Source organism: Coturnix japonica, chromosome 8, assembly GCF_001577835.2.
Source record: "Coturnix japonica isolate 7356 chromosome 8, Coturnix japonica 2.1, whole genome shotgun sequence".
Classification (NCBI taxonomy): Eukaryota; Metazoa; Chordata; class Aves; order Galliformes; family Phasianidae; genus Coturnix; species Coturnix japonica.
The window spans coordinates 21681720-21705401 of record NC_029523.1 but is presented as its reverse complement, the minus strand read 5'-3'; the positions used below and the strand labels follow the sequence as shown (position 1 = coordinate 21705401).

The window sequence follows — 23682 nt, the reverse complement described above, 5'->3', positions numbered from 1 at the left end:
TTTTGCAGCATTAACTGAGGATCAGAAAAATGCAACCTATGTACAAAACCACAATTTTCTCATGTTTTGAGCTTTTCTTTTCATTACATATCACTGCAATTTTCATCGTTATTTAAACCACTGAGATGTTCTTTCCAGCACAGTACACAGGGAAGGAGAGGAGGAGTTTTGAAAGAACTGCTACCATAACTGCTGAGGCAAAAATACAATCAACAATACAGCCCTGAAAACATCAAAGCCAGTCACAGGCTTTTACCCTCCCAGCTCACCATCAGTGCTTACCTCAGCATCTGATAGCATTGTCTCAACTTTTTACATTCAAAGAAAACATTGACCTCGACCTGAGCATTTAAACAGAACAGTCAAAGCCAGCAATACTCCCTAAGCCATTTCAAAAGCCAAATGATGATGTCAGTGCAGCCTTCCTTGTATTGCCACATTAATGTCTAACTGTAAGGATTACCGTAACGGTGAGAGCAAAACCGCTCCAACATCAGTCAGAAAATAACATTGCCCAGAAAACCAGAGAGCCAACTATGCACCAATCTGAAGATCCAGCTTTTAGCTTCATGCTAACACCAATTAGTACATATGGCTTTGAACAAGTAGCCTGAACTCTGTGTCTGTTTTTGTAATGACTCCTAGGCTGGCAGTATTCTGATTCACTCATTTCTCAGAGATGCTTCAAAGATTCCTACTTGTAAAAATTGTTGAGAGAGTAAACTGGTGTTAGTAGAATGATGCTAGCTCTTAAAAGGTCTGCTTTAATGATCCTTGTTTCTGTGATAAGCAAGCACCTGAAATCTAGCAAAGGGCACAGAAGTAAGCAGTTCCATCAAAAGATAGGTTAAAAAGGAGGATGACAGGGGAGCTAAATAACAAAACAAAAGCCTATGTCATTAAATAACCTTCTACAACTCAATATAATAAATAACATTTTCACCTTTCCACCTTAACAGTAGGAAGATGGTCTTTGTGCTACTAAAGGCTTAGAGCAACAAGACACTGCGATTCATTTCCTGAAAACACTACCAGTGAAGGCATTTCCACTGAGAAATGTGTGTCATAACCTATATACCATAAAGAGAGACCTTGATTTGATCTGTTCTCTGAACACCATCCAAAATATTCTCTTCAGAACTGGCTTTCAAATGCTGTGAAATATAGAAATGGAGAAGGAAGGGGTGAGAACCTTGTTTTACAGTAAGAAACAGTGTTAGACCTGACAGCTAGACTCCAGCTCAACTAAAAACCAGCTCCTTCACACTAGAGATACAGACAAGAAGCATGTCAGAGGAACTTTCCCATTTAACACTAAACATTGTTTTAATGTTATCTGTGTATTTCTAGAATTTGAGGTTTATTTCAATTACTACAACATTAAATTTTACATTCTTTAACATACTTATTTTCCTGAAGAAGGTAAAGCCAAGCTCTGGCCTCTGCCTGTGGTCCAATATGTAGAGAGATATTATTCTATACTTCTAAAATGTAAACAACTACATGTAACCATTGGAATTCTGAAGCTCAAATGCAAGTGCACAAGCATGCACTGAGTCAAAATCCAGACTGATGGATGCCCATAATGCAAATTGAAGAGGGAAAGCATTTTTTAACAAACATTACTATTATTTCACATACTGACATTTCACAAGAGAACCTTTTATTTTTAAACTCACAGTCGCTAAACTCACAGCCAGCGCAAATGAGATCTTATTGTCTATGCAAGTAGGTATTTCTCTGAAAAGGTCAGTTGTGAATCCTCAGGTCTAAGATTTAAGATTATAATTCTTATATAAAAGAACACCCCAACCTCCACATTTTCCCTGGGGTTCCACCGAAGAAAAAAAACAACCGTGAAATCCACAGAAGTCCTTACTGCTTTCTTCCTGACAGAAAAGGAGCAAATGTGCTCATGTTCCTGACATACAACCATAATGCATCTTGATCAATACACTGTCAACATCTCATATATTTACTAGTTTAAGATCAAATACTTCAACTGCACGGCCAGTAACCCACAATCAAAAGAGATAACACAAAATGTTCTAGAACAGCACACTACAATAATCTGGTAGCTGTTGTCTCCATGGTTCAGAATTTACCCTAAATATTTATTTTGACTGTCTAACATAAGTGAAACCACATGTATTCCTTCATAAGCCTTTGGAAACTTCGATGGTAACTCACAGGTACCACTAAGAAAGTTTGGGACAGTCTGGGGACTATTCTAGTCCCAAACTTCCTCTTAGCATAAAAGAAGAAATGACGTTTTTTACAGGATCACTCATAGCTGGGAAACTCCTCAGGATTACTCAACTACTTCAAGCCATGGCAGGGACAGACACTGAGGAACAAACACACAAATCAAACTCTGGAAAAGTAAGGATGAAGACATGAACAGATAAGGAAGAAATTTCAATGGCGATTTTAGCTGTACACTGCCAAAAATGAGACACCTTTTAAACTAGGACATATTGGAATGAACAGTAGGAGATGATCATGCCAGTGCAAGCAGAAGACACAAGTCTCCAGTCCTGTGAAAAACATTAAAACAAAAAAAAGCCAACAGGAATATGCAATCTGACAATCATTATCTTCAGGCTCCTGTTGGATCACAGATCACGCATAATTCAGAAACTCTGAATTTTACTTGCCAATTTCTTCATGAAACATCATCTTCACCTCTAAAAATCTAAAAACTTATGTTTTAACAAGATTATATGCTTTACCCTCCCTTAGCATCTAAACATAAAGGTTCATGTACTGGAATGTTTGTGTTTATATATAGAAGTAGAACTACTATCCTAGTTGTAACAGCATCTAGACCTAAAGCAAAGTTCAATAGGTTACTGGAGAGGGAGGGACAGCAAGGAAAAGGACAGAAAGATCTTAAATAATAGCTGCTGGTATCCTGAACAGGTTTAACCTTGGAGGCTGCCTCTCAAGATAGCTCAGATGTCCTAAATGTCTGCTCTTTCTTGGGAAAGGATATGTACAAATAGATAGGCTTTGTGCTGTACCTGCAAAGAGGCAAGACTTACTTGTTTCAGTCTCTGCAATGAGAAATTACATAAGCCATGATCTTCTTTCCATGCTGGATGTCTTACATTACCCTCAAGAATCCTTCACTACTGGAACTGACAGCATTTCAGTTTCTCCACTCTAACAGTACATGATTAGCACATGATCATACTAATGGTACATAATTAAAAAAAATGCACCAAAGGGAAATAATACCAGCATACAACTGTTAACATCATGAAAATGCCTCCACATCAGGCAGTACACAAACAGGCAGAATTAGATCTCAGGACTTTCCATCACACTGCCTTGTGTGCAGACTTCTCTGTTTCAGTACAATACTATAAACATACAAGTTTCAGTAAACTCTTACTAAACAAAATACTCAAGTAGTTTACTGTAGCCATCAACAGAAACATATATGAAAGGCTCCTAAGATGAAAGTCACAAGGGGCACGACCAAACTGAAAACAAGCATTGCTTATTCATCCTGAGTTTGAGTCCAGAAAATGTCATCTTCTCATAGCATGACAACACAGAACAGACTGTCAACTGGGCAAATTAATCTGTTAATTCTAACACTCCTGAAAACCATCTTCAATCTCAGGAGAAAATATCCACATATTTTTGCAGCTCCCCTTAGTGACTTTGATATTATTTGCCCATGGGAATACAAAGTCAAGCACCTCTATTTTAATGAATAGCTTGTTTACAGATTTCAGCATTAATTGTACTTTTAAGTGATAAGGTCTGCTTACAGCACAGACTGAGGAAGAAAGATTTGACTGCTCCCCACACCCAAAGAAAACAAGACACCTCTGCCCTATAACAAGACAATTACTCTCAATAAAGATCAAAATCACAAAATGCTAAAAATACCCCATCATCTGGTGCACAAGTTAACATATGTATGGGTGTACACATAAATGTAAATCCATACACATACATAGGAACTCAAGCATTTCACACACACATCCCTAAATCATTATATTCTAAAGAGAAGTTGCCTCTTACCTTTTCTTCTTATACATTTGTTAAGAAACGAATGACCCTGTGCCTACTCATGATGACTGCAGCACAATCAGCCAGTTCTGCTGAATCAGTGTGTTCTTCTTGATCCTAAAGAGAAAACATAAACATGCATTTTGTAACTGGTAGTTCCGTCACAAATCAGGTTTTTTCAACGCTGCTAACACAGATACATATGGCAAATGCTGCAAGCCTCTAAATGGCTTAGATTAAATATGCAGCTTTTAACTCAGGGGTCTATGCACTATGTCACTATTGTACTCCAATATTCTCATGAAAAAGGCCGCTAATAAAAAGCACATTGCTTCCTACTGACAATTATTCTTCATTTAAACGTAAACTCACAGAGTGAGACAGCAACTCTAATTGTTTTTGTATCCCTGGTGACCTTGAGTACGATATACTTACAAAACTAGTCTCTAAAGTTCATTATACTACATTACAATAGTCCTTCCAAAAATAAAAAGCTAGTAGCTTTGATACTAGACAGGAATTCATGACCCTCTGAGTTCTGTAAACTGCATTTATCAGCTTCCCACTGATTTTGTTGTAGCTAAACTGTTTTTGTCTACAAATTATTCCTCCTACAATCTTAGGCTCCCTTCACTCCCAATCAGCTTATTCTCTCAAACACTACCATAGCATCAACACTTAATAGCAGAGAAGACACAGGCAGAAAAGCCATCAGAAGTACCTTGTTCTGCTAATTACAGCATTTTTCAAGGTCAGGTGATCATTTTCATGGCCCACATCCTGGCATACAACATATCTCAAGAACCCAATACAGCCATGAGCAAAGAAGAAAGGCTCATAGTTTAAACAACCAAACAAGGACCAAAATAAATTAAGGTACTGATACCTGACCTGTTATACAGTTGAAATATTTATCAGCACTCTGATAAAGCAGCTGCATGTATGTTGGGGGGGGGGAAATATATCTTAAAATCCAACAAACAAACTGAGGAAAAACAAATAAACAACAGCAACAAAAAAAGCAACAGTTTTCCACACATTAAAACAATCTTCGGTGTTACACTACAAACTGCCCAGGGTTGTTTATTATTCTTTTCAGAAATAAGCTACAGTAATAATTCCAGGAAACCAATGAACTGAATAGCAGCACTCTTAGTAGTGCTGTTCCCAAATTCAGAATAAAATCACACAGCTTTGCCTGCCAACAGAACCGTTCCTGTAGGCAAAATAAAAATCTTCATGCCATGTGTATTTCAACCTCTATAAGCTGAGTTGTGGATATCTGGGAAATATTAACAATTATTATATTACAAGGTTCCTCAGATGGGCTTCTTAATGCATGCATAAATGAAAGTGTGCAAAAATTCAATTCTACTGGAACTCTTCAGAATGATGAGATGTGAAGTGAAACAGCAGCTGAGCAAGGTATCATCACCACTCACTTTTCTGGGCTGTAGACAGAAGAAATTGATTTGGTTTCCATGATCCTTTTGCAAGACAATTCTCTTTACAATTTATGACTAGGCCTATCAACTGCATCAGGAACATCAAACACATTTCACAATAAGCAGTCAGTCATACATCAACCACAAACTTCAATCTCTACCAATCAGAAATGGATCAGACCTAGCAACGCACAACTAAAACATGCTGTGCCGTTACCAGTGCTCTAAGCCAGCAAGCCTAACAGGAAGGCAATATTCAAGGCAATAATATAGTTTTAGTATTCACAACCTTTATTCTGATTCATTTTCCTTGCTCCATTCTTACCATGCAATAATTTTTTGCCCATGACACAGAGGAACACAGATTCACACGATCACAACCAGCCTCTAAAGAAAAGAATTAGGCCACCCTGCCTCTCCACTGTTCCAGCTTGCTTACTTGGTGCATTTCACAGTTTCTTATCTCTTCTGCTGATGGTTGGCTTAACTTTTTGCCTCCTGCCCTACAGTGATATCACTCGGGTGATAATATTGGTTATAATACTACATATATGATTTCCCTCAGGAGCTTCAATAGGGTGCCTGTCAATTACTGCAAAAGCAAAACAGGAATTGAAGAGAAATTTGACAAGCAGAGACGTGCCCCGAATAAAGAAAGGATGGAGAATCAAAAGAGTTCTGAAAATACAAGGTTAGAAATATCTTCAACATAAAGAAATGTAGAAGATGTTTACAAAACCAAATGGAAATAATCTGAACAGGAGCTGGAATAGCTTATAAGTGAAGAAATTGAAAGAGCAGAAATTCTGACACTATGTCAAAAAAATGCAGAAAACTCAAAACATGAAGAGATGCTAAAAAATGCTCCCATCTACTGGCGAGGCTCCAACTCCTAACTACACTACAGATCCTCTATGATGTGCCATCAGTGAGAAGATGTCTTTGAGTAGGCAGAAATACATCTGCAGCCATTTTAACACACTTTGTTATCATAAGATTAATTGAACAAGGTAATATCAGAAATGCAATCCAAGATTTCAGTGCTGGCATCTTAAATTCCTTCTTGTCTATACTCTGGAACCATCAGATGGGAGACTCGGAGATGACATGCAATGGATGTACTCAGGCCTCAAACACTGCAAGAATAAAAACTGCAACAAGAAAGAAATATTTCAAGGAGGAGTGTGAACAGGTAACGAGCTTCAGGTCACACATGAATTAGACAAATCAGTTTCAATTATCTGATCAGTTAATCTGAATATTAAGTCTTCACAAGTGGAAAAGGTGGGATTTTTCCTTCACTCAAGTGATGAAATGCTTTGAATAATGGTGAATTATCTTGTGCAGTTTATCGCTGCAGCAGTTCCTTATTGGCCTCTCACAGATGAAGCATCAAGTTTCACACATATGTGTTTGATTACCTTTTAAGAATTAATGTAAATAGAAAGACAAACTACTGCCTAAGACTGTTCCCCCCACAAACCAGTCCTCCACACCAGTCTTGAGATACACTGTCATAACAGCACCCATATGGACAGCTCACATCCCGACCAAGGAATGAATGGGAGCTTCATTCTCTAGTGTTGCTGTCTTTCCTGAACTTCATCAATTCTCAAACAGCTACTCATCCCATACAAAGACAGTACTGGGCTGTTTTCATCCAGCGTGTGCCAAACAGAAGGAAGGGGGGGGCATGAGAGAACATCTGTGATGTAGCAGTTGCTGTATCGGAGTCACATGTGTGAAAATGGCTGCAGTGGCAAGGGCTTCAGATTAGACCACGAATTAAACATGAATTGTTCTCTTAGTAAATTAAACAAGTAACATGCAATGTGTCCAAAACAAAAATTATCAAAATTCTGAGTTGTTTTGTTTTTTTTTCAAAAAAACCTTGTCTGAAATGTAAGAATTCCATTAAAATGTGCCTTAAATCCACTCAATGAGAAAAACTAAAAACAGAAGCAAGAGATGAAATTGTAACAAATATTAACAAGACAGTCCCTGATAATCCTTTTCCTGCACCAGAAACTCAAGGTGCCCAAATATCATTTTATTTACCTTAATTCTCTGGTGCTCCTCCTAGTCAACATAAATTAATCAGAGAGTAGACTGGGGCATAGCAGGCTATTTCTGTGTAATACAACCCCAGCTCTCTACCCATGAGTGCTGACAACAGATAAACTATTTCAGTGTTGCAGTGGTTTGTCCTTTTTTCCCACAGATTATTCCACAAACAGAGATGGACGAAACCTGAAGCAGCATACAGTTTCTCTAATTATTTCACTCATGTTTGCATTTTTCCCCTTTACTTTTCCCCATGCTATTTTAAAGCTATTCTTCTCACTTTTGTCTCCAGCCAAGTTTCCAAGCGTAGACATTTATGTGTGCCAGAGCAGCAGCATAGCAGTCAAAAGAGCAGCAACTTCAAAGGGGTCATGTAGAAAGTATCACCATCAGAAGTAACAGGGAGACAAGACAAATTACAGCAACACTACCAACCTTTGCCCTCCATTAAATGAGAGAAAGCAGCCCAACTGAGAAGGACACTTGCTTTATAACAGCTTAGAGTAGGATATAATTCTCAAATCCTACCTTTTTTTTTGACTATTTTGATGAAAAAGAAATTGATTCGCTTTCTTAGCACAAACACCATCTTGCCAAAAGGCCCATCCTTTCCCAGCACACTAACAAGGCAGGCCTGTCAGCACCTGGAGATGAGAACCGCATGTCCTTCTTATATAACTACTTTTGATTAGCTCCAGAAGTATCCTTCACTGGCTCTCTGAAAGAACAGATAGACTGGCTTGCACTGCAGTGCTGCTGCCTTCAATACCAGTTTTCCTAGAAGAGCTCAGGAAAGAAAAATCCCTTCCTGAACTTACTCACACGTTCATAAAGCTCACCTCAAAATTTAGTGTTTTATAAACCTATGTTGTATAAAGTGAAGCATTAAAAACTCCAAGTTTAGAATACCTGGGAGAAGAGGCCAAGCCCCCTCCTCATGACAACCTCCTTTCAGGGAGCTGTAGAGAATGATAAGGTCTCCTTTGCATGGATCACTGTTTCAGATATTTCTTAGATTTGGGCAATATAGGAAGAACTGACTAAGGTCCCCCAGAATCACTAGTTAAATACCAAGGAACTGCCCACCCCGGGGGGACTGATACTTGCAGGTGCTGACAGCAAGATCCATATGTGATAATAAAAGCCAGAACTGCCACGTGATCAGAATGGGACAGATTAAAAGGACAAGAGGCAAAGAGGGAAACCACTCTGCTACCATTTACCAGCCCATCAATTCTGAGTTGTACCCACATGGGAGAGAAGCTGCTAGAACTGACATAATTTATGCACTCAGCTGCTCTTTAGAGAAAGGCCAATCCGTACAGAAAAGATGTCTGGAAGTCTGCAGTCACTTCTTAAAGAACATCAGTTCATCGTTGACTAAAGCCACCTCTATCAACATGGCTGGACACATCCTCTGTCCAATGCTGCTCTGGTCACACATTTAGTCCTTTGATAGCTGTGTAAAGGCAGTTTCCTACAGTCTTTCCCACATATGCTTTTAATAGGAAGTATCATTTTAACAGACAGCAAACAGTTGTTTCTCAAACCCTTTGTAAAGAAAGATTCTCATCAGTCTGAAAACAAACTCAAAGATCACGAAATGCTTCTTTCACACTCCCTTCAACGTGAAATCATCTCAAAGGGAGTAACTTAATTTCTACTAATGATTTTATTTCTCCTATTGTATTGACCTATTTATATATAAATATACCGCACTGAGATACACACACAACTACTGACACATTATGAACTATTTTTGTCTCAAGAAATGCAGGAAAGCTCATTCCCATGTTTGTGATCATGATCTAACTACCCTGCTGATGCTCACTGTGGGTTAGGTCTCAAGGCATCTCTAACTGGTAACTCGCTCAATACAACTCAATACAGCCATGGCAACACTGCTGCACTGCTGCGTATGAGCATGATTCTCATTTACACTCAGTGCCATTAACATCCTTTTAACAGTGCTGAAGGGACTACGTGCAAACCGACAGAACTATCTGACACACACACACCGCATCCAGCTCCCAAGATGTGCACAGACCCCTGCTTCCCTCAAGCATCCATGTGCTCAAAACCCCTCAGTTCAGACAAGCTTTGTGAACTACCCAAGTGCCACTTTCTGCATGTTTCCTCAAGGAAGAAAGTACAACTGCACCTGAAGAAATGACACGTAATGGAAATAAATAAAAAAGGACAAAACACAACCACAAAGGACAGTGCACAAAAATAAGGGAACAAAGACATTCCATGTACACATATATATTTCCCACCAACCTTAATAAGGAAGTTCTAGTTCCCATCATACTAAAATCCACTTCCACAGAAGTATACAAAATATATATGCATGTGCAAATCTATGATAGATTTAGATGCATTTTTCATGTGACATATTAACTAGAAATGAAGTAAATAAAACATAAAGGGCACTATACCAGTGCACAAACGTAATTTCTTGCAAGCACAAAAGTATGTAGGTAGACTGATGCTTACAGTAATGACCTTTTAAAGTTATACTAAGAAAAGTATCAAGAAAGAACAATACATGAAGTATAGTGGGATATTATTCAGCTTTCATCATTTATACAAAGCCACAGTGTGAATCAATGCAATTAAGTGGCTATTCCAACACAGAGACTATTTAAAGGAATTTGTTAATAGTCCAGTAAGCGTGTTTAATGCATACTTTCAAGTTCACCTAATAAAGAGTAAGAAAAATATTTATTATGAACTAGCCAGTATTCCACACACGATGCAACTCAGTAATGCAGTAACTACTAATGTGCTCTGTTGAAGAACAGGACAGCAACAGTAACTGCCTATCTACCTGAGTATGGACCATAGAAGGGGCACATAAGAGACAGCTGCACCTTCTTCAACAGAATATAAGACTGAGATGCAGGCAACAGCATCCATTCCCACTGTAATACAGAAAAACAAGTGCTCAGATAAATTTTAAAAAGCCCTAATAGTAAGGAGGAAACTTGCCTGTTAAGTAATCTCAGTTCATATTAAAAGTTCATTTATCTGCATTACGGAGCAGATAAGGAATAAAAAATTACATTGAAATGACTGGTTCACTAGGCACAGTTAGAATGGCAGACTTTAAACATGTAATTTCTGTGTCTTCTCCATCCTGTTAGGAAAACTCAACATTCACAATTTCAGTAACACACATTTGAAGAGAACTTACATGCTGAGCTCAGTACTATCACTTACCAAGTGTTGTAGCTTTTTATTTGATTTCCTATGGAAATGAAGACTATGAAATCACACTGTTCACTTACTAGTTTTGTACTGGTCTTTAAACAAAACCCTACATTCATGAAAACTGGTATTTGCACAGTAAAAAACAAATCCAAATGAAATTCTCCAAAGAAAAGGCAAGCAGGATTCAGCTGCTCTGTGTATGTTTGGGAGCAACCTGCTGGGTAATCAGCGCCCAGAACTAAGGTATCATGTGCAAATGCTGCAGTTACTGCAGAGGGGGAAGGAAGGGAAGAGATGGTAAGAAGTGAAATCAATTTAAACCTACAGGATTTCAATCCAATAATGTTAGAAAACCATGCTTACATACAATGCACCTCAAAGAACTTCGCTACATGCAACATCATATTTGGTTTACACTACAAAGCTCGCATCTCCTAATTTAAAGTGAAACACAGTTCTCTTCATTAGCAGACTGTTTAAGAATTTCCCTGCTACTTACAGAATCTCTCACAAATTCTGAATACTTACAGGCAGAGAAAAAACTGCTCATCAGAAATGAATCTGGATTTCGATACTGCTTTAACTAGTGATGCCCATTCCTGTATTGGTCTGCAGAACTGGACCAACACACTGCACTGACTCAGCCAAGAAAACCATTAAGCTCTTCGAAGCACCAGCTTAGCTAAGCCCAGCTCCCTGCCCTCACTCTTGCATGACTTCAGGTAGCATGCTCCCTGAATCCATGTTGTCCTAAGAAGACAGGTAAGCACGACTCCTATCAACAGCTGGTGGAGCAAACACACATGGAGCTCTACAACACAAGGTCTTCTGTTTCACCCCATGGATATTTAAGAAATCACCAGCACCAGATATCCAGGCCACTTCTGCAATAGAGAACTGAAGCCCGCTTGCCTTTCTTGCTCCACCACACAAGCAGAAAAACTAAACATGTTGCCTCTTCAGTCACTGAACGTCCCAATCCGTGTGGAAGCAAACTTGTTTTGGTTTAAAGTGAAACACAAAGGTCAGAACTGAAGCACTTGCAGAGGGATTGTAAACTTCTGTCATTATCTTCAGCAGATGATTGGGGCAGGAATCACCCAAATCACCCCCAAGCAAATCACCAGAGTCACCTCTCAGGGATGGCTGCTTGTGAGGAGATCTTAAAAGAAAACAAAAATGACATGGAGGTTCATTAGATGATAATTAAATCTGTGATTGTTTTGTTTCTATCTGCTATTTTTGTCCTGTAACCTCCCCCAGGCTTCCCATCACCTGATTGCTTAACATATCAAGTAATATGTTTTAAGCATTTTCATCTGATTTGCCCATTATTTTTGAATTTATTGTAGCTACATATTTACTACACATTGAGACCTACACATGGCTTGTGCTTGTCTCAGCAATCCCAAATCAACCATCTAGATCACACGCAGAGTGCAAACAGGCAAGTCAACATCTGCACTGAGTTCAAAGAAGAGTTTTGACACTACAAAACTGAATCTGGAAACAGAAAAGCTCCTCTAATAGTCAGTGTCATTCACAAATGCAGAAGCTATTATGGGATTTAGAAGGCTCTTTGATGTGCTCCTTACACTGAACATCACCAACTCCTTTTAAGTTCATTGTACTACTTTTTAGAAGAATGTATCAGCATGTGTTTCTTTGCTGGTAATCTTCTACGAATCCTGTACTTCAGCCCATTGTTTCCTCAAATAAAACTGTAAAGTCGGAGTTAAATATAAATGTTTACACTGAACTCATGTATAATGATTGAGTTATAAATAAAAAGAGTTCCAGTATATCGCAGAGATAAACTAAAACTTCCACATTACAGTAACGTTAAACATTACAAGAATCTAGAAGGCAAATTATTACTCGAGTAACTACGGCACTTCTGTAATTGAAAGAGCACACGTGAATCTCTGACATAAGCGTGGCTTAATTACCAATCATCACCTGGTAGGAAATGACCTCTGATCTGAGCGATGAGAAGACGGAAGGACAGGTTCCTTCCAGCCACCACTTCAACAACAGCAACAAAGAAGGCACCACATGAGACCAATACTGAACATTCTGCCTTTTTAGCCGGCCCCATGGATGTATCTGGCAGAACTGAAGCACAACGTGTCAGTAAGCAAGACTCACAATGAAGCATTACCAGTAAACACAGAAAATACAGTCTACCAAATTATGAGTAACTTTGAACAGGGCAAGAGATTTGTGCAACACATGCAAAGGCTCACGACATTTCCAGTATCTCCAATCACACCCAATTCCTCTGTCACTAATCACAAATTGCTGGGAAACGGTCCTAAAATAGTTACCAAAGTGAAATCTACAGTGAAGTACTTTCATGTGCAGATAATAGCAGAAAGAACAGTTACAGCTTTGTCTGCATTAGGATTTAGCTCATTTTTTCTAACCACCGACAACTGCAGTTCAGCTCCAGTCGAGCTAACAGACAGCACAACATAACACTGCATTATTTTACATACAAAGCTAAACCCTAAACAAGGCTCAGCATCAGTATGTAGAATGTCAGTTGGAACCTCAAGCCTCCATTAGAAAACTTCCCACCTTTGTGAGTACACTGGAACTGAACCAGAACCAGAGCTCTAAAACAATGTTAAGAAAAATTATTACCTGGTAATACTATTTTCAACTATCAAGTCCTACTACACTTCATTATGCAATTAATTCCCTTAATATATATATATTTAAAAGCTTCATGTTAATATTAAAGGGAGAAGGAGAAACAAACAAACAGAAGCAACAATATAAACTAGTAGCATGCAGTACAGCTCTGCACAGAAAGGCAAAGATGATGCTGCATACCAGAATGCTTCTGTATCTTCAATGCATTCCCTTACACCACTGATATTAAAGTGACCCACTGACTCACAAGGCAGATTTGTCACTTCGGCTGCCATCAAAGCATGAAGCATACAAGCAATGTTTACAGCAAACAAGACATTTATATATTCTACATGCAACACAGAGGTGGCATGCAGAGAGTGCAGCCATTAGTGCTATCTGAAAATGATTCAGTACAATGATTGGTAATTGCCACCCAAGAACATCAAGCAAAATGATGAACTAATGCAAGTGGAAGTCCAGCCTGAAGTCCACATACATTTGCCCCGTGCACACTGGACAGAATACTCAAAAAATCTGCATTTGGACACTGTCACTTTAAGACATGGGCACACAGTCACACTGACACACCATGACGTCTCCACATTTCACAGAGAATCAAAACAACGTTCAAGTTTTGGCTTTTTAAAACTCTTCTCACCGATCTTCCGAACTGAATTAAACCAACACAAAACTACTGCCCTAGTTTATTCTTACGCTGGAAGGATCAGGGAAGCTGTTCCGAGAGCTCCACTCCAGCTCCACGCCTGCTATAACACAGAAACATTTACAGACTGTGACTCCACACTTGTTTTTCACATAGTTTATCACTTTTTTGTTTGCCTTTTTTATTCTACTCTGACAGAACTATGTGTAAATTTGGGTTGTCTGGACTCGCTTCTTTAATTTAACTCCCACTTGAGAAGAGATAGAGAAAGAACTGCAAAGGAACAGTCTATGCAGCATTGTCACCCATAAGCTCCTGGCCACATACTATGGTGCCTTTAATAAATAATAATGACTCGAGTAAAGCCCTTTATAATAGTTTAAGTGAGCACTGTCAGATTTCTCTACCTTTCATCCTCAGTCTGCTTCACACTGTAGGAGGGCTGTTCTTTCTGAACAACAGGTATCCATGTTGCACGCTTCTACTGATCTCTCATAGCATGATTTATCACACTTATTCTGTCGCTAACAATGCAGCATGTTTTGCTCTAGTTGCTAGTCAAACTATGGGTAAATATTCTGAATTCCACTTCAGTAGAAACTACTGCGTAAGTGAATGATTCTCTGTATATCTTTCCAGACTTCCCATCCATTTGCATTAATTGATGTAATTCTCCCGATGGTCCAAGATGTAACCAACAATTAAAGTCAAGAGAAGTGAAAGCTGTTTCTCTCTTACTTGTTTCATCCATTTACATTTGCTTCTATATTTATGACTGATAAAAAAGCTTTGAGAACTTACAGAGTCGTACTGAAATATTTCTCAAGGCATAATAAAAACAACAGGAGGGAAAACCATGTGTCAGCTCACATCTCTGTTCATTTCAAAGTTCAAGTCTCATAAGGCATCACAAGCAGAGCTCTAATACAGGAGTCCTGTGACTTCTTTCATCAGTCTAATCTCAGTCACGTAGAAAACAGCAGCTTTTGCATAAAAGTTTCAAAGTACTCTATTAATATACTGGTATCTTCGTTCTGGATACGACTCCTGATTCATCAGCACACACACTAACCATGAAAACATTATCCCTATTTCTTCTCTGTGTCAAGAAGCTCCAAATTATTGGGAGATCCTTATCCTTGTGCATCAGGAAGATCAGTCTGATCAACTACATATTAATACACACTTTACTCCAGAAGCCACTTATTTTTGGCCAATTTTTATTCCACAACAAAACTTCACTCTAATCCTTTTGCAAAGCAATCACATAAAAACTCCAAACTCACAAGCTGTTTTCCGCTATGGTTTGCAGAGCTGGTGGACTGACAGCAACACACATTAAAAGCTTATCATTCCTTGACCACAAGTTTTAATGCTGCCTCTTTGTTCAGCCTCTACCTTTGTTTCCTGAGACTTCCCTCACTGAAATAAACTGTATTTCATCTCAGCCTTAGCCCCAGGCCGCAGATCCTGAAACGTGCATTTGAAACTATTTAATCTCTTGCCTAATAACCGACTCAAAGCTAACAAAGAATTAACACCTAAAATCAGGGCTCTGAATTGCAGCTTCGTTGTGCTTTTTCTCCCCTCTTCACAAACCAGAAATGGCAATGGACAATTACAGAACCCACCACAACATGAAGATGGTAACTCATTAGGTTTGTATCANAGAGCCTGAATTAGATAGCGGCATGGCTGAGATTTCAGGTCCTTTTTCAGCTTCCATTTCAGATTCCCCAAACCTCCAGAGAGATTTCTGTCTCTCTTGGGTCAAGGAGATGGTTCTTGCAGCTTTGTACTGCTGGTTACATACAACAATGGATTCCATTGTTATCACTGAAGGTATATCTAGAATCACGATTCATTCCATGCAATCAAAAATGATTTGCAAATAAAAGCTAATTAAGCTTTAAAATATCATATGGTCAAAAAAATGCAGCCCAAAGAAAATAAAAGTTTTTTACTGAAGCAGAATATCTTTCTTTGCTTATTGAATCCCTTCCAGTTCTGGGTTCAGGCTGGACCAACACACTGAGGGCAGTGTTGTTCTGGAATTCTAATCCAATCCAACCTCACTCATCATGAAGGTCGCCGGATTCTCAGATTCCCTGTTCAGTCAACTTGTAATATCTGAATTGAATGAAAGCGTGTGTAAGAATTAAACCCCCTGACAGATTAAAAAAAAAAAAAGAACAACTCAAGCTTTGTCACAAAACAATCAGTAATATCTCTATAAATAAACAAAATAACACCAAAACAGAAAGTCTATCCATTCCCATCTGCCACTTGGTTCTCAGTACGGTTAGGAGATCAAAGCAGTTCTCCAGCTGCCCTCCATCACATGCACTTCTTTAACCCTAATATTTATGAGCAGGTCACTAAACCACCTCTACACAAAGTCTGACATGCCCCAAGTGCCAGTTATTCCTGGAGTGAGACATGACCACAGTTTGATTAATTAGAGATGTTACAAAACGCATCCCGCCCGCTGGCCCCATCCCCCCCGCCCCACCACCACCATTGCAGGAGGGACTTGTTACACATCACGATGAGCAAGTCACATTCGGCGCCCGGGGACAGAGCGCGGATCCGGCCATAAAAAGGGCACAAGATGCAAACGGGGATCCTCCCCGCCCCGCTGGATGCAGGGCGCTCGACAGGGCCCGGGGCGGCGGGGAAGAGCCTCGCACCGGCACACGGAGGGAGTCCCGGGGAGGCTGCCGAGCCCGCCGAGCGGTCCTGCTCTAGGGGCCGAGCCGAGGGAGGGGTAGGGGTAGGGATAGGGGTAAGGGTAGGCCGGTGAGCGGCACCCAGGGACGGCGGAAAACGGCGGTTTGGGGCTCGCAGTGCTGAGAAGGGATCGCTGCCTTCCCCTGGACGGGCTCCCATCCCCGGGGCTGCACGCGAGGGACGACAAGGGCGGCGGGGCGAGGGGGCACCCGGAGCCTCCGCGTTCCCCTCCCCCGTGCTCCCGGCTCGGCTCAGGGGTCGGAGCTCTCGCCGGCTGCCCAAGGGGCCTCGCTCCGGGTAGCGGGGGCCTGGGGAGCGGGGTACCCCGGCCTCCCGGGCCTGGGGACGGAGGAGGGCTGGGCTCACTCACCTCGGCGGGCGGCAGGCGCCGCCGGCTCTGCATGGCGAACGGGATCCCCCCGGGGCCGCCGCTCCTCCAGCTGCCGCCGCTCGCTCCCGGGCGGGCCCCGCAGCCCCCGCGAGCGCTGGAGAGGCCGGCGCCCGCCCTCACCGCCCGCCAGCCGGGCTCCGCTCGCTGGCTCCGCGGCCAAGGCCGCCGCAGCTCCCGGCAGGCAGCGCCCCCTGGCCGGGCCCGGCGGCAGCGCACGGCACTGCGGCACCGGGGAGGCAGTGCGGAGCCTGACGCACCCCCGCCCCGCCACCTCCGGATCGCACGCCCATACGTGCACCCAGCGGGAGCGACGCGGCTTCTGGGAGCCGCCCGCTAATGGCAGCACATAGAAACCGCCGGGAGCTCCGCGCTTCACGGCTCCGAATGGCAGCCGGGGACGCCCTACGCTGCGCCGACACCGCGGTCCCTGCACACAGAGTAGGCACGGCGCCATCCGCTCAAATCAGCCCCAGAGGGGAAAAAAACCCACACCGGTTCTTCACAAAAGCGAACTCAGAAGTGCGATGGCAAAGTAACGGGTACGCGGGGAGCCATCGCTCTGCGCTTGGACTCTCACCGGCGCCTCTCTCCTCCCGCAGCACCGCGTCCATCCGACGCCTCGCGTTGTGCTTTGAGGGGCCGAACAGCCGCTGCCTCCCGCCCCGGCTCCGGCTGGAACCGCCGCCCTGTGCCGGGCGGAGCCTCAGGGCCCGGCCTGGGCCTCGCGCCTCAGCCGCGTGTACCGCGCCCCGCCCGCGCTCACGGCCAACGGCCGACAACGGCTCCGGAGCGCCTCAGCAGCGCTGAGAGAACGGCCCGCACCGTGGGCTGCCCTGGGCTCCGTGAGTGGAAATCTAAAGGAAGCACCTAGTGTTTGGTCATTGATTCTGGTAGAACGATGCGCTTTTCAAGTAGAAAATAAGTGTTACACCCCATTAACTCAATCATCGATACACAGGCAAAGAGCTGAGGAGATAAAAAATGCTAATCAAATCTGGTAGCAGCGCATTAAGTGGAATTTGTTTTCTCCCGTAAAGCGTTCCTGGTTAACCCCAACGTGCTGTCTCTGGCAATTAGTGGTGTCATGCTTGTAAAGCACCAACGAGTTCTGATCCGTCACTGCCCTCAGAACAACCCTCACACAGCTGAACCATGGCCTGTGACAGACAGAAGGGAAGAACAGCATCAGCCAGCTGACGCTTCATGCCCTCCAGCCAAGCACACACGTGTGGTTTCCCAACCACATCCATCTCAGAGTCACATCACTACCAGAATTTAGTTCTATTTTATACAGCTGTGCTGCTGGATACCTGGAACGAAGGCATCCTCGTCACCACAGTGTGCTCCCTCTGCTAAGGAACAGTTTGGGTATGAATAATGATAAACACTGTGTGCAAACAACAATTTGGTCCCAAGTCCCAGCAATGCCATAGGGCACGGACCATTTACTTGGCACGTTCAGTACAACTATCAACAAAATCTTCAGCTCTTTACAGTGCATCCCCATCATGTCAGTGTGAGCATCTAGCACACTGTGACAAGAAACAAGTGCCTGATGATACCCCAGATGGTAGCACAGACATTTGGCATTGAGTTAACCATAAGACTCACACCGTCTTTGCCCAGCTGTTGGTGAGAAGGTACCAAGGAAGAGGACAGGCTGGGGATATGGAGAATCCAGCTCACACGAAGGTGGGAAACTGGAAAGAGGATGAGGAGACCACGATTAGAAAGGTGAGGGGAAGCTATGGGTGCCATAGTTGATGGGGGGCAGCTGAGAGTTGCAGGGTCAGTACAAAGATGGGGGTTTGTAGCAATGTGCATACATTGAAAGCTGTTACAGGCAATTTATATAGCAGCAGTTATGGAGAATTAAGGAGAATGTTTACACTACCTGGCAAAACTTGTAGAAAATTGAGGGGAAAAGGAAACTCAGCAATGGTTTGAGTCTCTTACTGGATGGAAACAGTAGAAATGTGAACAATAACACAGGAAGGGGGAGGAGATCAATAAGTGTGTTTGGTCTGCGCTTGGGGAAGAGCCAAGTGATACACAAGTACAGTATGATGATGATGATGGGATACATTCCATTGCAGCAGGCTCTGAGGGATATGTTAACCAGAAGCTAATAGCTGGGCATCAGCAGGTCCAGGTAACCCGCGTCCAAGAGTTTTAAAAGCACTGGCACAGAGTATCTTTAGACAATTAATGTCGATTTTCAATAAATCTTGGAACTGGATGAAATATTGCAGCAGTATTTCAAGAGGGTAAACAAGGTGACCAGGGTAATTATGGCTTTCCAGACCGACAAGAATTCTGGGTAACATAATGAGACCTGGGCTACATTACATGATTAGAAAAGAATTAAAGGATGGAAACAAAATAAATGCAAATTAATGTGGAAAACAAATCTTGCCAAAATAATTTGATTTTTTTTAATGGCGTTACAAGTTTGGTTGATCAAGGTAAGTAGGTCTGCAAAATACTTGGTTTCGTTAGCTTGAAACACTTTAATTAAGAAACCAGAATGATACAGACTCATTACAGCACATATTAAAACTGTTTAAATCCTGGCTAACTGGCAGTTACAAATTAGGGAAATAAGAAGGCACCATCAAAGAGTGTGTTTCTGTGTCACATAGTGATTGGTTCTATGCTATTCTATCTCTACTAATGGCTTCAAGGAGAGCATAAAAACATCACTTACCAAGTCTGTGAGTGATGTAAACAATAAAGATTGACAAAAACAAGTCAGAATGTAAAGTGTCTGAGACAGCTTGATAGCAAGTAATACGCATTTCTATACAGCCAGATGTAGAAACACACACCAAAGAATAGAGGTCAGATGCATAGGATGGGAGAATTTATGCTCTAACAAGTTAATGCTCGAAAACCTCGAGACTCATCACAAATAATCAGAAGCAGATGAGCAGGTGGTGCAGTGCTGTGGCCAGCAGGATAATATAATCCTTGGTTTTATAAACAGAAGAATATAGAATAATGTCTTTATTTTTATCTGGCACAAGTTCCAACTGCTCCTGAAATCTGATATTCAGATTCGCTCATAGAAAAGGTCCAGAGAAGACCAGCAAGAACGATTCAGAAAGGAAATCAAAACATTCAATCTGTTTCCACGTCTAAAAGAAAATGAAGGGATGACTCAGTCACAGGCTTTAAGTACCTCCGGAATTCAGTTACTAAGCTAAAGGCATTCTCATTCACCTTGCCAGGGAGGTCTTCTACCAAGTGAATTAATTACTGAGACACTTCAGGGAGGAACAAGTTAAATGAGGTGCTTGTGAGAGACAACTACAAGATCCTAGCTGTGCATTCTTGTTGCTAGCCTATGCAGAAGTTGATTTCCTTGGGCACTAAGAAGAAGCAACCTGTCATCCCCTTCAGCATCATCTGACACAGATCATGTGTCTCTGAGCACATGATGGGAGCAGCCATCTGGATGCTAATGTTTACATGAGCTGAAGGAATGAGTGTAGTTGCTCACAGAAGGCAAATTCTTTGAAGTGTATTACATACAAAGATAACACTTCTCACTTGAGAAGTCTGACATACATTGCTGGAAGCTGGGAACTCCTTATGGATTACACTATATGATTATCCTGCTACTAATTTCTTATTTGGCATCTGCTTCTGTCTGTTCTCACAGGCAGGCTACTGATCTATCTCATGGCAAGCAGAGAAAGACCAGTTTGGGTTTAAACCAAGCCTGGCCCAGCTCTGATCTGTGGGAGTTCTGGTGGGAGCACGGAATTGATAATTGGTGGTAAAGAGCACAGGTGCAAAACAGAGCCAGTGGAGACAACAGGAACAGATGATACTGGAAAGTCAAAGGCAGAATTGAGTAGGGGATTGAAGATGAAGCTGTGAACATCTCCAGAATCTCACACTGATCAAAATAAGGCTGATCTTGTATCATTAAACAGTTAGGAAACCTCACAGCAAAATGCCCGTCACTTTTCTAGTGTGATTCCTAACCCACACATGCAGCCACCTATTGATACTCATGATCTCAAGTGGGAAGGGCTGGTGCTGTGAACCTAAGGGTCAAAATGTCTTGGATGACCATCATTTTTGTTCACAGTTCCATGGAATGAAATGCAGGCTTTATCCATATAGCTGCTAGTAACTGCATGCCACAATCCTACAAAAATAATACTTTCACTGTTCATTACTACCACCTCTGCCAATGGAGTGTGTAATAATCTCTTATTCAGTTTCTTCTGTAAAAATGAACTCTGATTACGTCCTCCTAAAAACATCAAGACCTGCAGTGAAGATTACAATGTAATGATTTTGCCCTCTAGTGGCTGACTGACTTAGTCCAGCTCCTGTGGTGACCGTCTTTGTACATCTTTAATACATCACCTGCCTTGAATATTTGATTAAAAAAAAAAAAAAAAAGAACTTATTTTATGTAGGTTTCATTCTTTACACTCTTTACACTCAAGTACAACCTGCATCAGAACAATCTGAATCAATAGAAATGCTTATCCAGACAACTTCGGGAAGGTATATTATGGTTAACTCAGTATTTAATGAGTCATACAATAAAGCCACTAATACTGGGCACTAAATTAACGTATAATGTATTTCCTACCAGATGTGATTTAATCTCTAGCAAAGAAAAAGACCTGCTAGGTCACCAACTCCACGCATGGGTCAGTTTAGAGTCATTCTGTGATAATACCTATTCTCATTTTGTCCAGTTTAAATTTTAAACATCATATATTCTTAGGAATAACAAAGATGGTATTTTCCAGCAGTACACTCTTATCGGTTATGCATTCTAAACCTGGTTTACTAGCTATACTGGCTATCTTTTGCAATACACATCAATTTTCTCTCCATATTCCAGACACTGGCCCAAAGGTTTTCTGTGAGAACTTGAGAAGTCCAAATGGACCTTGGACTTTTTCATCTTCTCTCCTTCCAGTGCTGATTTTGTTAGTCCAAGCTTTTTAAGGAAACAGCACTTACTCAAATTGTTTGTCTTTCACTTTCTCCTTCCCATGTCTTTAGGATCTCTCAGCCAACTTCTGCTGCAGCTGAAATGTGATAAGTCTCAAGGGACACTAAATTTGTATAAGTACTGTGGCAATCCATGACACAGAAAGGGTGAGTCAAAGCGAGCTGCACTGTTGTTACACACTCAGTGTGGCAGCAGCCAATGTGTTAATCAGCATGTAGCTGGGCTGCTCAGACAGCACGCATACCCTGCTGAGATACTGCCCGCATATGCTGTCGTGCCTAGGTGTGTCAGAGGGAGTGCAATGGAGGCTGAGGTCATTGTGCTAGGGTTATGGCAAGGAAGAGATCACAGGGCGAAGACACAAAGCCATGTGAAAACAGGATCTACATCCTTCCAGTATTCACAACAACAGCTTCTTGAGGATTATTACTTAACTCTATGTTTGAGACTGAGATACGACACTTGTATTACTCGAAAGCCTCTACTAAGCAAGAAGTCAAATTACAGGATTTAGTTGCCCCTTTCAATGAGAAAACAATAAACACTTGGATCATTTCATTCTCATTTTTGCGATTCATTTCTATTTGGAAATGCTTAAGAACCTTTCCGATAGCATTGCTGATTTAGCCAGAAGCTGGAAGTGCCTTTATTGAATACCCAGAGGGTTCAAGTACTCATGAGGATGTTCCAGGTGAATGTCCACTCAGTAACAAAAAAACCTACCAGGATGTCCAACCAGGAGAAACAGGTTCCTGTTCTACTTTGTATCTGACTCATTGAGTGACATTTAACCCATCTGAGCCTCTTTCCTTGTGTTACAGTAGAACTGATTATACTGACAGCATGAGTAAGTGCTGCATGAGACCATATAAAGGTCTGTAAAAATTGCTTTGAGAATCATCTGTGAGAAGTGTTACTACGATGATTAAATGAAAAACTATCATTGGGAAGACATGAAGTCATCACCTAAATATGTGCTTTCTAGTTCTTTGAAACAAAAGACCTTTGAGATTCAAAAGTGAACAGAGTTCAAAAGATTAACTACATCTTCCTAAAATGCTGCAAAATGTGCATTTTCCATTTGAAGATCTAAAAGCACATTACAAATAGTTGAAACTATTAAACAACCTGCTCCTCATCAGTCAAAAAATACATTAAAGGGTTTGGACTAGAATCATAGAATTCTTGATTTTACTTCATATCCCGTATATCTCAACTATGGTTTAATTTAATTTCCTCAATTGTATAAAGTCTTCCATCTTTCAAAGATGACAGGGCTCCAGGAATAATAGTCGAGCTGCACAAGAGGACGGTGGCAAATAGGAGAATTGTAGCTCTCATTGTTTGGATAGAGGTTGTAATTCATGCTGAGCTGGTCTAAAAATTGTGCATTAAGTGTGGAATGTTGATGGAGCTTCAAGAAGGAATTTTCAGAGTTATTGAGAGCCTGTTCTAAAGAGCCATGTACCCTTTTCCATACGTGCAACCAACACATCTGTGCTTCACGGCCAATGGGAATAAC

General features: G+C 41.4%; 2 protein-coding genes across 3 annotated transcripts in view; one reads left to right on the top strand and one right to left on the bottom strand.

The window, feature by feature from the left end:
• ZFYVE9 (zinc finger FYVE-type containing 9) overlaps positions 1–17864 on the bottom strand; it is a 49077-nt gene extending 31213 nt beyond the window's left edge. The window contains exons 1-2 of one of the 2 annotated variants that reach the window (XM_015870564.2): positions 17751–17864; positions 4039–4143 (exon numbers count right to left, since the gene is read on the bottom strand). The gene's annotated coding sequence lies outside the window, so the exon portion shown is untranslated. Of the gene's footprint in view, positions 1–4038; positions 4144–17152; positions 17266–17750 lie in introns of those variants that run through there. The other variant, XM_015870563.2, reaches the window with a different exon arrangement.
• LOC116653773 (basic salivary proline-rich protein 4-like) lies at positions 15657–20316 on the top strand. The gene is made up of 2 exons (XM_032446299.1): positions 15657–15698; positions 16848–20316. The coding sequence occupies exons 1-2, from the start codon at positions 15657–15659 to the stop codon at positions 17508–17510; spliced, it is 705 nt and encodes a 234-aa protein (XP_032302190.1). The 3' UTR covers positions 17511–20316.
• Positions 20317–23682: the final 3366 nt, after the last annotated feature.

What these genes read in the sequence shown, in the direction of transcription:
- LOC116653773 (XM_032446299.1), top strand. Translation starts at nt 15,657, where the DNA reads ATGGCAATGGACAATTACAGAACCCACCACAACATGAAGATG. An exon ending in CCCACCACAACATGAAGATG is followed by an intron (nt 15,699 to 16,847) that starts GTAACTCATTAG and finishes GGGTAAGGGTAG; the next exon opens with GCCGGTGAGCGGCACCCAGG.